This window comes from Alternaria viburni (genome assembly GCF_023758015.1).
Source record: "Alternaria viburni strain BMP 2772 chromosome Unknown scaffold_6, whole genome shotgun sequence".
Taxonomy (NCBI): Eukaryota; Fungi; Ascomycota; class Dothideomycetes; order Pleosporales; family Pleosporaceae; genus Alternaria; species Alternaria viburni.
In genome coordinates, this window is record NW_026055775.1 from 496465 (window position 1) to 509775 (window position 13311).

At 52.5% G+C, this 13311-nt stretch overlaps 5 protein-coding genes across 5 annotated transcripts; 2 read left to right on the forward strand and 3 right to left on the reverse strand.

Moving 5' to 3' along the window:
• Positions 1-388: 388 nt before the first annotated feature.
• Positions 389-1441, forward strand: J4E79_003610 (uncharacterized protein; the record flags this gene model as incomplete). The annotated part of the gene is made up of 2 exons (XM_049352503.1): positions 389-559; positions 644-1441. 2 exons carry the CDS (start codon positions 389-391, stop codon positions 1439-1441), a joined length of 969 nt encoding a protein of 322 aa, XP_049212882.1.
• A 380-nt stretch (positions 1442-1821) lies between these two features.
• On the reverse strand, positions 1822-2897 carry J4E79_003611 (uncharacterized protein; the record flags this gene model as incomplete). The annotated part of the gene is made up of 2 exons (XM_049352504.1): positions 1822-2342; positions 2396-2897. The coding sequence occupies 2 exons, from the start codon at positions 2895-2897 to the stop codon at positions 1822-1824; spliced, it is 1023 nt and encodes a 340-aa protein (XP_049212883.1).
• Positions 2898-5134: 2237 nt separating this feature from the next.
• J4E79_003612 (uncharacterized protein) lies at positions 5135-8634 on the reverse strand (the record flags this gene model as incomplete). Its single annotated transcript, XM_049352505.1, has 3 exons — positions 5135-8446; positions 8483-8551; positions 8602-8634. The coding sequence occupies 3 exons, from the start codon at positions 8632-8634 to the stop codon at positions 5135-5137; spliced, it is 3414 nt and encodes a 1137-aa protein (XP_049212884.1).
• Positions 8635-8970: 336 nt separating this feature from the next.
• Positions 8971-9774, reverse strand: J4E79_003613 (uncharacterized protein; the record flags this gene model as incomplete). Its single annotated transcript, XM_049352506.1, has 5 exons — positions 8971-9168; positions 9221-9266; positions 9314-9355; positions 9404-9530; positions 9588-9774. 5 exons carry the CDS (start codon positions 9772-9774, stop codon positions 8971-8973), a joined length of 600 nt encoding a protein of 199 aa, XP_049212885.1.
• A 589-nt stretch (positions 9775-10363) lies between these two features.
• On the forward strand, positions 10364-12484 carry J4E79_003614 (uncharacterized protein; the record flags this gene model as incomplete). Its single annotated transcript, XM_049352507.1, has 1 exon — positions 10364-12484. The coding sequence occupies one exon, from the start codon at positions 10364-10366 to the stop codon at positions 12482-12484; it is 2121 nt and encodes a 706-aa protein (XP_049212886.1).
• Positions 12485-13311: the final 827 nt, after the last annotated feature.

Consider the following 13311-nt stretch of genomic DNA (forward strand, 5'->3'; position numbering starts at 1 on the left):
GTACTATGACTCTGAAATCCGTGGAAGCCGTAGAAGCCGTAGTATGGATTGCGGACAAACGCTCCTGCCCAGGTGTTATCTGTAAGGCGTAACCGGCGTAACTTCATGTAGATTACCCCGCAGGAACACCGCCCGCAACAACTAAGTACAAACGCGCGTTGGTCACAAAAGAGCGCTCCTGGCTCGCGTATTAAGACCGCCTCGTGGCCTAAATCCAGGTACCTACTCAGAAGACGCTATAAAAGCTCATTTACCCTCGCCATCCATAGTTACGGGTTCTTGAAGCTACTCATACTTTACCACAAGTCCCACTTTGCGTGCAATCGTAGGTCAAGAAGCTCACCCACTGTTCTCTCCACAAGAAGAGCGAAGAAAAAGACGGAGCAAGATGGCGCCTCTCGACGATACCACACCAGACAACCGATTTGACAGTTTCAATGTTTTTAAGACATCATACAAGCAGGTCGACTACTATGACATCGAGGTCGGCATCCTGGTGCCAAAAGACATCAAGCCGGGCAAATGTTCAGTCATGGTCAAATTCCACGGCGGTGGTCTGGTATGTTGACTTCTAATCCTTCGTCGTACCTACTTCGCTAGATGTGAGGGATAATTGAGACAAAGGCCTAATATCACATCACAGGTTGCAGGAGACTGCCTCTACGCCGACTGGATAGGCGCCTTCTTCGTCCCCTGGATCCACCGCACCAACGCCATCGTCGTGCTGCCCAACTACCGCCTCATCCCCGAACACAACGGTGCCGACATCCTCGAAGACCTAAGCGACTTCTGGAAGTGGTTCAACGCGGGCGCCGTCGATGAATTCCTCAAATCTCAGCCCACGATCAAGGAAAGCGGCATTAGTCTGGATTACGGCAAGACTCTGGTAACGGGCGACTCAGCAGGCGGCTACATGGCCCTGATGTCCGCGCTCACACAGCCTAAAGACAGCATCAAAGCCGTTTTCGCGCAGTATCCCATGACGAACTATCTGCGTTGCGAAAAGGTCGATGAGTTCTTTGGTCAGCCTTCTCCGCCTGAGTCTCTTATCGCCAAGCATCTCGCGGCCGTCAAGCCAGGTGCTATCGTCACTTCGGGTGTTCAACCGGAGAGGATGGGATTGAGCTATGCTTTAGCCGCCTACGGACACTATCTCACGTACTTCGGTTCTGATGAGAAGATGTGGCCGATTGGGCTGGTGGAGGAGAAGGAGTGGTTGCCGCCGACGTGGATTGTGCATGGTGACGCGGATGGGGCGGTTAGTGTGGAGGATAGCAGGAAGTTTGTGGAGAAGTGCAAGAAATTGGGTGAGGGTGTTGAGGTCAGGCTGGAGGTCAGAGCTGGCCAGGATCATGGCTTTGATATCGCGACGAAGGAGGATGAGGAGGCGTGGCTTAAGGAGGGGTTGGCGTGGGTGGATGGGAAGTGGCTGCGCTCGTGATTTTCGATTGCTCATGGGCTGCCAAGTACGAGTGAATAGTAAATTCATGCCAGTTGTTGGGACACGCTCAGACAGTTGGGGGCGGAGTTTGCGCCGATGGCTTTTGAAGAGATCACGTCAACATAGGAAAAGACTGAACACCCTGCAGCCTACATCCACGTGAAGTCACCTACTTTGCATTAGCTTAAGTCAATGTAGTCTGCAGACCTATGTAAGGTAAGATGTTGGGGTTGTTATATGGGTCTTTATATGCGTGGACTTGAACTTGCCGTGTTTGGACAGCCGGGACGTGTGATAATGTTTTCTTATCTTTGGGACATGGCGACGCAAATAGCGTAGAGTCATATATATGTTATATTCCGCGAACGACGTATTACCACTCATATGATGGTCAGTGTGGTCTTCTTCTCGCGAAGAGGATCCCAGTCGATGAAGAGAGGCCACTCGCCGTTTGAGAGACGGTGCTGAAACCATCCGTGTTCAAACATTCCAATTCGTTTGAAGACCTTCTTTCCAGCCACGCGTTCAAGGATTAGACCCGTCAGCCTTTTGATCTCATGGGTTCCAAAAAGAGGCTTGACTCTATACGTGAGTAGCAATAAGACTGTTCGGTCGGCGGAATATCCGTTTCCGTATGCGCGATCGTCAAGGTGATGGAGATACAATGGCTCGTAGGCATCTCTGGAAAGGTCCAAAGGTTGCTTCAGTCGTCGTATGGGTGCCGTGACGCGAAGCTTGGCGCCCGACAATCTGCCCATTGCATCTGTACCGCTTGGATGCGTGACCACTTCAGCAATGTTCGCTGCCCAGATATCTTCGTCATACCCCCTAGGAATGCCGCCCACGTGAGCGAGTGGGAAACATACTGCGGAGTCCGCGGATGCCCATGACCAAGAAGGGGCTTGGGAAAGAATCAGACATGGGTAAGACCTCCTAACGCTTGGATATACTTACCACGATAGTCCTTTGACCGAGGTTTCTTAGGGGCAGGTCTTTCCTGGTACCACAGAAGACCGTACACAAGGTCTCGTCTCCATGTTCCAGCCACATAGTCATCCTCGGTAATGACTTGCCAGTACTTCGCAAGTCCCATGAGCGCAGGAAAACGATCTTCTTCATATGTGAGCTGGCATTTCGAGTAGTACTCCACAACGCACAGCCATTTCCTGTATACTTCTCGGATCCGAGCGACCTCGGGTGAGCACTGTTGAGGTGCGTAGATACCAAGTTCTTTGTATCTCATATCATCGTAAAGAAGATTTGCGGCACGAAAAGGGAAGCCTTCTTTGCCCCACGGGTTGAATGTACCCGTAATTGGTCCGCCGTGTGGGAATGTCTCGCAAGCGTGAAGTTCAGAGCACTCCCAGTGCAGCTTCTCACCGTAATAGATTGACCGGGGACTCAAGAGGCGCTCCTGGAGTACCCAACCACGCCTCAATAGGACACGAGCCGTCATGATAGAATCTGGTTTCAGATATGAACCGTATGTCCTATTGAACTCTGTCCGCTGCGCCCGTAGCCGACAAAGGGATACCTGTCGGGGATCTCGGTCGAGATACAGACCCACTGATTTTTCGGCGGCCGCGGAAGCTCCTAGATTACAGAATGCGTTGCTGTAAACCTGACCCATCAATGCCGCTTCTTTGTCCCAGTCTTCCGCGTCGTTCTGTATGATGCACAATGCATCAATCCATATATATGGTACTTCCAATGTGCGAGATATCTCTATCGCGTCTGCGAAGACCGGAGGGAGTGTTTTCGCATCGATGCTCGTCATTAGCTCCGCGATGTTAGAGCGGGTTAGCTTTGGCATCTGGTTTGCTGCCCACCGATGACTGAGTGTAACGTATCGAATTGACTCAGCAGAACTCCAGTCCTTAGTTTCGACGAGGAATTGGCTATCGGCATTTCGAATGTCTATCAAACGAGTCGGATTGAAACATGTCGTAGGTTCGCATCCCGGGAGGACAAGACGACGACGACACAACGTGTGGTTCTCCATGCATTCGCGCAGCCAAGCCTGTACTTGCATCCAACATGACGGATCGCGCGTGGTCGTTGCTACTGGCTTTGCGCTGGCGGGTATACGTATCCTGCCGAAGAGATCGTTTGCGTACCTTATCACTGCCTCATAACCGTTCGAGCCTTTGACGAGAGCTCGTAGAAGTATAACGAACGATGCCACACATCGGGTTGACTGATGCGTCCATAGTTCAGCGTCGATTCTCAGCTGGCCGGAGTCTTCCGGGTCCGTTTGATCAAATTCCCGTTCTTCGTTGTCGTATTCCCCGATGTGTAGAGTTGCGGAAATGTAGCCAGTTTTAGCGACGTCCGCTTTGGATCCGTTGCTGAAAGAGTCGAGCCACTTCAAGAGCCAGAAGCAGATAGGACATTCTCTGGCTGTGGTGATCAAGGTGTGGTGGGTGTAATGAGCCGGAGTCTTATTGGAAATGGATTCGCGAGGTCTCACCAGCAGGCCTTGACAGGTTGAGCACGGAGCATATGACGTCATCCTTCCCACCGAGGTACTTCCCTTTCCGACGAGATGTCAAGAAAGAAGATTCATATGTGATGAGTGATGTGAACTGAAGCAGGAGTGCTCTTACGGGACTCGGGTCAAGGTGTCTTGAGTTTGATACGGGCCCCGCAAAATGCAAGTATACTGTGCCGCATCGGATCACTAGCGACAGGCTGTACTATGTAGTGCAGATCATTTGTGCAGCACAAACGGCAAAGATGACTATATCACAGCCCGACAACCAATTTTAGAGGCTGGAATCGTGTGCGAAGAAGGATTAAACATTGTTTATATTGGCCGAAGAACTAAATATCATGTCGCCTATCCACATACAACAGATTCTCTTCCGCTATGCTAACCACCCACTGCATGATAAAAACATAAAGAAGGAAGAGAATCTGGATTAGTGTGTTGATAGGCTACACGTCTTGCAACGTGTGTGCTTACATCCTTGCTCAGAACATTGCGAACCAAGATTCCCCTTTATTAATCCAACTTTGCACGAACAGCACCCATACAAAAGTTTGAGTCCCCTGTTTTCTTGCATTTCCTTGGCTTGATTCGAGTGAACGTCTTCTTCAGGAGGGTTCTGGCTATCCAAAGTCATACGGTTGTCTGCGGAGTGAGAGTAGCTGCAATGCTAGCAACGTGAAGGAGGTGGGCTTAAACGTGGTAGGGGTGAAGGATATTCCCGATTTGTACTAGTGTTTTGACGACCCGTAGGTATATTACGATTGACAGGCTCGGATAGCTGATTAGATAGTATGCTTGGGTTGAGACGGTATGCTTAGGTTGAGATGGTATGCTTGGTTTAAGACGGTATGCTTGATTTGAGATGGTACGGTAGGCAGATAGAGATGGTATATCGAACTCGTGGTACGCGTAGTGGAGTATAAAGACCACCGTTGAGCGCGAGGAAAAGATTCTTATAAGCCTACATCGTCTTCACAGGAGTCAATCTTCAATGAGTCGAAGTATTGACATGACTACAATGTAGGTCACAGTCGTCAATCTTCAGTGAGTCGAGGTACTGTGATGACTACATTGTAATCACAAGAGTCAATCTTCAAGGCGTAAACGTATTGTCGGCATCACAGTCATCTATCACTCACACGTTCTTACTCACAGAATCCATTGAATACCTCCCCGCTTCACCATGCAATCGCGTACATCACTCACTTCTTCTTTGAACCCCTCCCGCCCCTCGCACTCTTCTTCTTCCCCTTCGCGATATCGGCACCGCGGCGACCACCCGCAATCATGACCCGCACCTTACTAACCGGCACAACACCTACGACTTCGGTCTCTTTCCAGCCTCTTATCATCTCGATCTCCTTGGGCCAGATACGCTCGACATCCTGACTGGTCTTATCCAGCGCCTTGGCGTCCTTCCCGGCGTGATCCCAGATAGCAAGGACCTCTTTCACTGCTTTACCGCGTTTGGTAGAGCCCGGTTGGATCTTGGCTTTGTATTTGTAGGTAGAGAGGGCGGACCAGGGTGCGCATACGGGTATGGCGGTGAGGAGCTCGTCGTTGGGTAAGGGGCGGCCTGTGAACGCATCGAGGTTCTGCAGGTTTGTCTTGAGGACTTCGTCGCCTTCGTCGTCGTCTTCGGCGTTCTCTAGGGCGCGTAGGCGGGCTTCTTCGGCTGCTTTGCCTGCGGCTTGGGCACGGAGATGCTGGTCTCGACGCCGTTGCTTGTCAGCTTGTGCCTGCTCTTCCTTCTGACGCTTCTCTTGAGCAGCCGCTTCGGCAGCCTGCTGCCCGGATTTGGAACCCAATAGGCGCATTGCTAGTTCACGGTCTTCTTCGTCTTGTGCGGCGTACTTTGCGGCCTGCTTCTTTGCTTTCGCGCGCTTGCCTCGAGGTAGCGGGGCGTTCTTTGGCTTGGAGCTTTGCGTCGTCACTGTGCCGGGTGCTTTAGGCGGACTCTTTGCGCTACCGTCTTCTGCCGATGAGTTGTCGTCTTCATCAGCATCATCAGCTGCAGGCTTCGCGTCAGATGGAACCTGAGGCAAGTCTTGCAGTTGGCCCTTCCTTGCAAGGCGACGTTCTCTTGCAGACAACTGTCGCTTCCCAGTGGATTTTGGCGCCCGCTCAGTATCTGCTACAGAGCCCGCGTCTTCTTGAGGCTCTTCGCTCAGAGCGGAGCCATTTTTACCACCAGACATGGCATACTCGTCATTATCCTTAGCAGCTACCGGCTCATCTTCATCGTCGGAGTCGTCCTTAGCCTCTGCTGTTCTGGACTGGAGAGGATTGCTCCTTGGTGCCGCAGCCTCAGACTCGGCGTCACTCTCTTCAGTCTGCTCCATCTTGGCATCGGGGAAGTCGTCTTCTGAATCTGAATCGATCCTGGCGTCTGGGAAGTCCTCATCGTCATCGCTGTTGTCGGTCTTTGACGCTTCTGCTGTCTTCGATTCGTCTGCGGGCTCATTGTCCATCTCCGCGGCAGATACCGCAGTGTCTTGCAAACGATGTTTGTGGTGATTGGCCTTACTTGAATCGCTGATCTCAAACATAACAGCAAGACCAACGACCAGCTGAGCAGGTGGCAGAAATTCCTTCTTGCCCTTGACGTTGAACATGCCAGCTGGAAGAAACTCCCCGGTCTGGCCCGTTTTGCTGACTTGATCGCTGCGAACCCACCAAGCTGACATTACTGCCTTTGAGTCCCATGCCTCAGATGAACAGATACAGAGGTTGCCTGCTTGCGAGAGTGTCGATGGAGGAATGGGAGCGTCAGGCGTATCGGGCTTGTTTTTGATGATCATCGGCATTGCTCCCTTGATGTCGGCATGAACGTATACATCTCCCTTCCGTAGAAAGCGTCGGTAGATAATCTCGTTCTGCTGAGCATCTTTACCTCCAAGGACTAGATAACCATCAGAGGAAATGAAGTATATGAACTTCTCAAACCACTGCTGCTTGCGCACTGGTCGCAACACCTCCTTCTCTTGCTTCAACCCCTTCTTCAGGTCCTCGTTCACCTTCTTTTCGTGGCTCTTCAAAGCCTTGGTGGATGCTTGCAATGTGCGGTCTTCTTTGTCAGCGGCTGTCTTCTTTTGGTCAAAGTACTCGGTTGAGTTCGCCCAAGCGGTCAAAGCGAGGTCGATGTCGATAGCCAATTGTGGCCGAGCGGATACGGCTGGGGTTGGGGCCTTCTTCTTAGGGGCCTCGTCTTCATTGTCTGTGTCTTCGCTGACAGAACTTGTCTCATTGCCCTCATCTTCTTCGTCCCCTCCCTCTTCCCAGTTGGTCTCATCCAGCAGTAGCGTGACCGTATTCTCATGCAGCTTTAGTGGTAGCTTGATGAGCTGTGCGACTGCGTTTCCAGAGTTCTGTTCACGCTCGATCAAACGCGCGATATCAACCCAGTCCATGCCTTGTCTGATCAATCCATTGACGGCTTCGGTAGCTTCTGTGACACGATGCACATTTGCCAATATCGCTTCTGCTTTGCGGAAGTTGAGATTTTGCACTTGCTGCAATCCACCGATTCGGTCTTCATGCTCTTTGCGCGCCTTTTCCAGCTTCTTCTTGGCCTGTTGTTCGCGCTCGGTCAACTTTGATTCCAGCTTCTGTCCTTCTATCGAGGAAAAGAACTCATCCACCGCTTTGTTGAATCCGTCAAATTCTAGGAAGGTATAGTCCGAGTTCTCGAATTGAGCTGGACGGAAAGGGTGGAAGTCGTCATAGAGGACTCTCAATTTCTCGGAGGCTTCGTCATCGGCCGGAGGTGCGGAGGGGTTTGGCTTGGCGAGGATGAAGCCCTTGATTTGGTCTGGTGTCGTGATCTCGTCCGTGATCTTTCTTGCGTTCTGGAGCACCACGACAAGCTTTTCCAGGAGAGCGTCGTCAGCGAGTACCTCCTCCGGTTTGAGGGTCGAATCGAAGTTCGCGATGTGCAGCGCATGGTCTACTAGCAGAGGGGGGCACTCCGTGATTGAAACGGCAAGTGCCTTCCTCAACGAATCCTTTCCTGCCTTCTTCGCTTTCTTCCCTGTCGCCGCAGGCTGATCTTGTTGTTTGTCAACCGCCTTCTGCAGCCCTTGACGCACTCGATCCTTGGTAAGCTCTGGGGCGCCACCATAGTTCTGTCGCAGGGTGAGGTTGTATTTCAGACCGACCCTGAGCCTTTCGTGTTCCTCGCCTTCGTCTACATTGCGGAGTAGAGACAAGACATTCAGATCCGCGTCTGTCAAAACAATGTTGCCGCCAGCGTAGAACTCCAAGTACAGTCTGTATAATCCATCGGAGAATTGGAACTCGAGGATGCGGTCAGTGCCGATCTGGGTGATGGATGTAATTCGCCTAGTCTTCAGGTATTTGCGCAGCTTTGCGACAAAGGCAGAAGGCGCAGCGGCTGTGGTTCGCGCATATTCGGTAAGGTGGCAGCGGAAGCCGGAATCGATGAGGAGCTGTTCGCGGTGGTCGGGCTTGTGAAACTTGATGAGGAAGATGCGCTGCTTGGAATCAGCAGATGACTCCAGGGGGTGTTGTGTCAGGCATTTCAAGCATACCGAGCTCAAGTCATAGACATTCGTGACTCGCAGTGAGGTGAGTTTTGCGGAGAGCTCGTGGGCTATGACCTATTCACTGTTAGCTGGATGTTTGCATTGGGAAATTGTGAAGTGCTCACCTTGACGTCTAAGCTGGAAAACCTCTGCTTCATGGTTGTGTTGTGTGAAGAGTCTGTGGCTAGTGGGGTCGGTGATTGAGGGTGGGCTGCGGCGATGACGAAGGTGTGCGAGTAGCGCGATTGCAAGGGTCATGGGAAAATGGAAATGGTTCCTGGCCCCAACGCTTACAAACAACCCTCTTCACTTTTGCATAGTAGAACTCACACCCTGTCCGAGACGTCAGTAGAAGCTGGATGTATTCATCGGGTCTTTATCTGTGCGGTGCGCTACCTACTCTACATGCGCCACGGTCCGGCCATACCAGTCACAATGCCACACGCATTTTATCCCAAACTCCGACAACGCCATGCCCAGCAAACAGAATGTGCCTAAAGGCCTTGCCGTATCCTCTCAGCCAGCTGTCGCTTACCAAACTCCCAAGCGTTCAAGAAACCCTGTTCCGAGAGGTCGATGTTCTTCATCGAGGTCATGTCTTGCGCCGGGGGCTTGCTGACACGCGAGGCAACAATGACGGGGTCAGTTTCGAGGATGATGCCGTCGTCCACTAGCTCGTCTACGGCGAGGGACTATGAAGGTTAGTTGAAGCAAAATATGGGAGTCGTGGCTTCTGTTACGTACCACGAGGTCATAGTTCTCGATCACGGTGCGCTTGTCGACCGAGTTCCTGCAACGTGTTAGGTGAGTCCATCAGACAGTTCAAGTTAGACCTACTTCAGGAGGATGTTGAGAGAGTCTCTTAACGCAAGAACGACGCTGGACATGTTAGCTCCAGCCCAGCACTCCACCATGCCACGACCGTACCTGTATAGCAAGACTTCGTTCTCGTCCGCGCTTCCAACCACGTAGAGCATGACGTCCGACTCCATCTTGAAGACAATGACCTTTCCGTCATATAATATGATGTCCGTCGTCTGCTTGGCCGTCTTCTCTGTGCAACAAGTCAGACAAACAGGCCGGTAGCTTTGTGTCCACGTGATCTACCCACCCAGCAGTCCCTTCTCAAAGGCCTTCTGGTCCTTCACCGTCTTGTACGCGATCTGGCCGGGGTAGTCATTCTGGTGGCCGGCTGGCGGGTGCGGGTTCGAGTAGTACTTGGTGAGGATGCGGGAGCCGTCGTCGATGGCGAGGACCAGGATCGCCTGGACGCTGAAGAGAGAAAGCGGGCGCGACATGGCGGAGGAAGTATGGACTGGATCGAGTAGGCGTCAATGGGTCGGCGCTGTTGTGGACGCGGTGGGGGGTTTTGGGAGACAGCACAGGTGTCTGCTTGCGGAGAAGCGGCCAATCACGGAGGTCGTGGGCCTGGGCCTAGCGCGTCGTCTGAACTTTTGAGAGGGTGCGACCGACGACCACAGCGGGCGCATCCCAAACATTGAAGACGCCATACCGCAACATGCACAGAATATCGCGCACTTCGCTCGCGTCTCTCGTGTGTCCATCAGCGCCATTCCTTGCGCCTCGTCTTCTCCGCACTGCTGTACCCGCTGCAGCGGCATCAGTACAGTGCCCGCCATGCCCACGCTTCCAGAGGGCGACGTATGCGACGGCGAAGACAACGAAGACGGCAAAGAAGAAGAAAAGCCTGATTAGGAAAATTGATCACAAACAAGGGAAGTTGGGGACCAGACCCCCCGCTCTATCAGAGGAAGAACAAGAGGTAAGACTCGTCACAACCTCCGGAGGCTGCGCTCACAACACCAGCAACTCCGCCTAGTCAGGAAATTCCGACAAGCCTGCGACCTCCGAGATGTTCAGCATGTCATGGACTGCTACCCCACACTGCTCGCAGCAGGCCTCTTCACTGCCTACGATACCCGGCGCATCACCCAAGTCCTGCACGTTCGCCTGCGAAACGAAAACACTCCAGCCAAGCGAGACGAAATCTTCCCATTCGTCCAACAGGTAGTGAGCGATCTACGCAGAGGAAAGCTCGAGCCCCATCCCTACGCCTACGTCCACCTGTTCGGCATCTACAAGGACTGCAAGCGCTTCGGTGAGGGGTATGCCCTCTGGCAATGGCTGGTCGAACAGGACGAGCAGCACGTGTCGCAGGCTGCTTATGGTGCAGCCATTGAGCTCATGGCGTATGGACGACTTATGAGCCTGCCAGACATGGAGAATCTCTACTCCGAAGGACTGAAGCGCTTCCCTGGCACCTTCGCCGAGTACCACCTCTCTCCCGACGCCATCGTCCCCGACCGAACCCGACTCACTACAATCTCCGGCATTCCTACCATTCTCCTGCAAGGTATACTCACGGCACGTATGCTGGCGCGTGATTGGAAGAATGCCTATCTGGCCCTGGACACTGCACTGCGCATATACCCCACACAGACCCCGCCACGCTACTTTGAACTCTTCATGACGGAGAGGCCTATATCTGAGGGCTATACAGCCTTCATGATAGCTTGCAGAGCTGGCATCGCCATGAGGCCGACACATGTTACCGCCCTCATCACAAAGCTGCGAGCTGCGATGAAAGCCTCACAATCTATGGCCGATCGACTCATGCTACTTCGCGCCATCGCAAATGCGATATATGGGCATCTAGAAGCCGGAGGAAATATTGAAAGTATCCACGTGGGTTCTCTTTTCCGCGCCTTCGAACAAATCTTGCCAGAACCCATCCCGGGTGAAGACTACACTGGAGAAGCTGCGAAGATGCGTGACACCCTTGTTGACACAGCGCATCAGATGCTGTCTGAGCTGATACAAGCTGGCATGCCACCTAGCCTTCAGCCATTCGAGGCTCTAATCTCCATCTCGGGCAAACTGCGTGTCCCAAGTCTACTGGAAACTACTCTTCAAGACATGGCAGCGGCTGGTCTCAGATTTGGGCTGATTGGAAAAAGAACAGCCTTGACGACGGCTGGCTTGCTCAAAGACAAGAATATGGTCAAGGAGTACTGGTCGAACATTGTGTTGACAGCCGAAGCGGACAGTGCACAGATCTCGTTTGAGGACTGGATTACCTTCACCAAAGCTTGCAGAAGAGCTGGCCTCGGCGACTTCTTCCGAAGCCAGATCTTGAAGTTGCCATATGCCATTAGCGACAGCACCGAGCGCTATCTCATCCAGCAGATCGAGATGCCCGAGACCCCATCAGCACTCCACGAGGTATACCAATACATGAGCATGAAAGATCTAACTGCAGAGCTGGACGCACTGAGGGCTCAGATGAAGAATATCGAAGCTGTCGTCATGTCCGGCCAACCACTCGATCTCCGCAACTCCCCATTGTACATGCATTTGGATCCCGAACATCCTTCTATAAGCAATACGGGGGATCTGCGGGCAGTATACGACGAGTTCACCCTTGACCCGCATCAGCCACCTCTACCACCACCCGCACCCGATTCACCAGAGCAGCTCCCAATAAGCACCACCGGCATACCTCTAGATGAACTCCGATTCCAGAACTGGGTCAGCATCCACGAGATGATGGACTCAGCCTCAGACTACGAATCCGACCTTAAATACGCCGTCGACTCCGCCATCAAAGCTGGAACCCCATTGCAAGGTACCCCGGAACTCCTCCGTCTACGCAAAGACCCCGGTCCAAAGCGCTCCCAAGCTGGGCTGAGTCTGAAAATCAAAGAGCTGAGAGCGAGCCGCCCGGAAGATGTGAGCATCTTTAGGAGAGTCGGATCAGAGACTCCCGAAGGTGTTACTATTTCTAAGCACTTTGCCAAGAACGAGGAGCCGATTGTAGCGGGTGAGAAGGGGGCGCCGAGGATTAGGAAGTATGCTGGGCTTCAGTCGCATCACGATGCTCCTTCCAATTTTCTACGGAGGGCGAAACGCAAGGACGACAATAGCATCGAGGCAGTAGAGGATGCACTTACGACTGAGATGGCACAGGCTTCGCCGCGAGACAATTGAGGTCGGACTATGGAAGGCGAGTAGTTACCTGGAGCTCCGAATATGGACTTCGCGTTCATCTATGTATAAAATACGATGTACAGATACCGAGCAAGACTGCTGCAGCCTTTGAAGTTTCTAAGACAAGAGGATTAGTCCCTTCGCTCTTACACCAATCCACGATATAGCATTCCAACACGCCGAGTAAAGCGCCGAATGACTTCACACCCACACTACCCTTCGTTTCACCATGCCATTTATCTCCCATCCCACGGATGATTCAGCCGCTTATAGGTATCCATACACACTTAATCACCAACGTCCACAAAACCCTGTCATCTTACATATCCCACATCCTTCATCCAACACCCAACGCCCACGGCTCTCATCTCAGGTAAGCTCATCCCAATCTCACCTCACTCACGTTTCCCGAAGAACGTTCGCCTCGGGCCAGGCACGGGATATGGCCCGAGTAGAACACCAACCGACCGTGCGATGGGTAGTAAGCAGTTTGCCTCAAGTACAAGTACCGCCACGGCTGACTGGGCTGCCATGTGAGTCATGGGTGCTGACGAGACGGTGTTGAATGGGTGATGACGTTGGAGTGGGATGAAGGATTCGAGAATGGGTTTAGGTTAGATTTGGTGTAAGATTCAGGGAAGATAGTGTAGTGCGTGTCGGGGTAGTTGGTGTATATAGTGTGGAGGTAGTCCGCGTAGTGTGGGGGTAGTGCGAGGTTATGATGTGGGGTAGCATAGTATTATGATGTCGATTGTAAGGTGACATGGCCAGAATGATGTCGTAGCGTAGCGTGTCGGATGCAAGCTGAGTTTGAGTATGGAATTCAG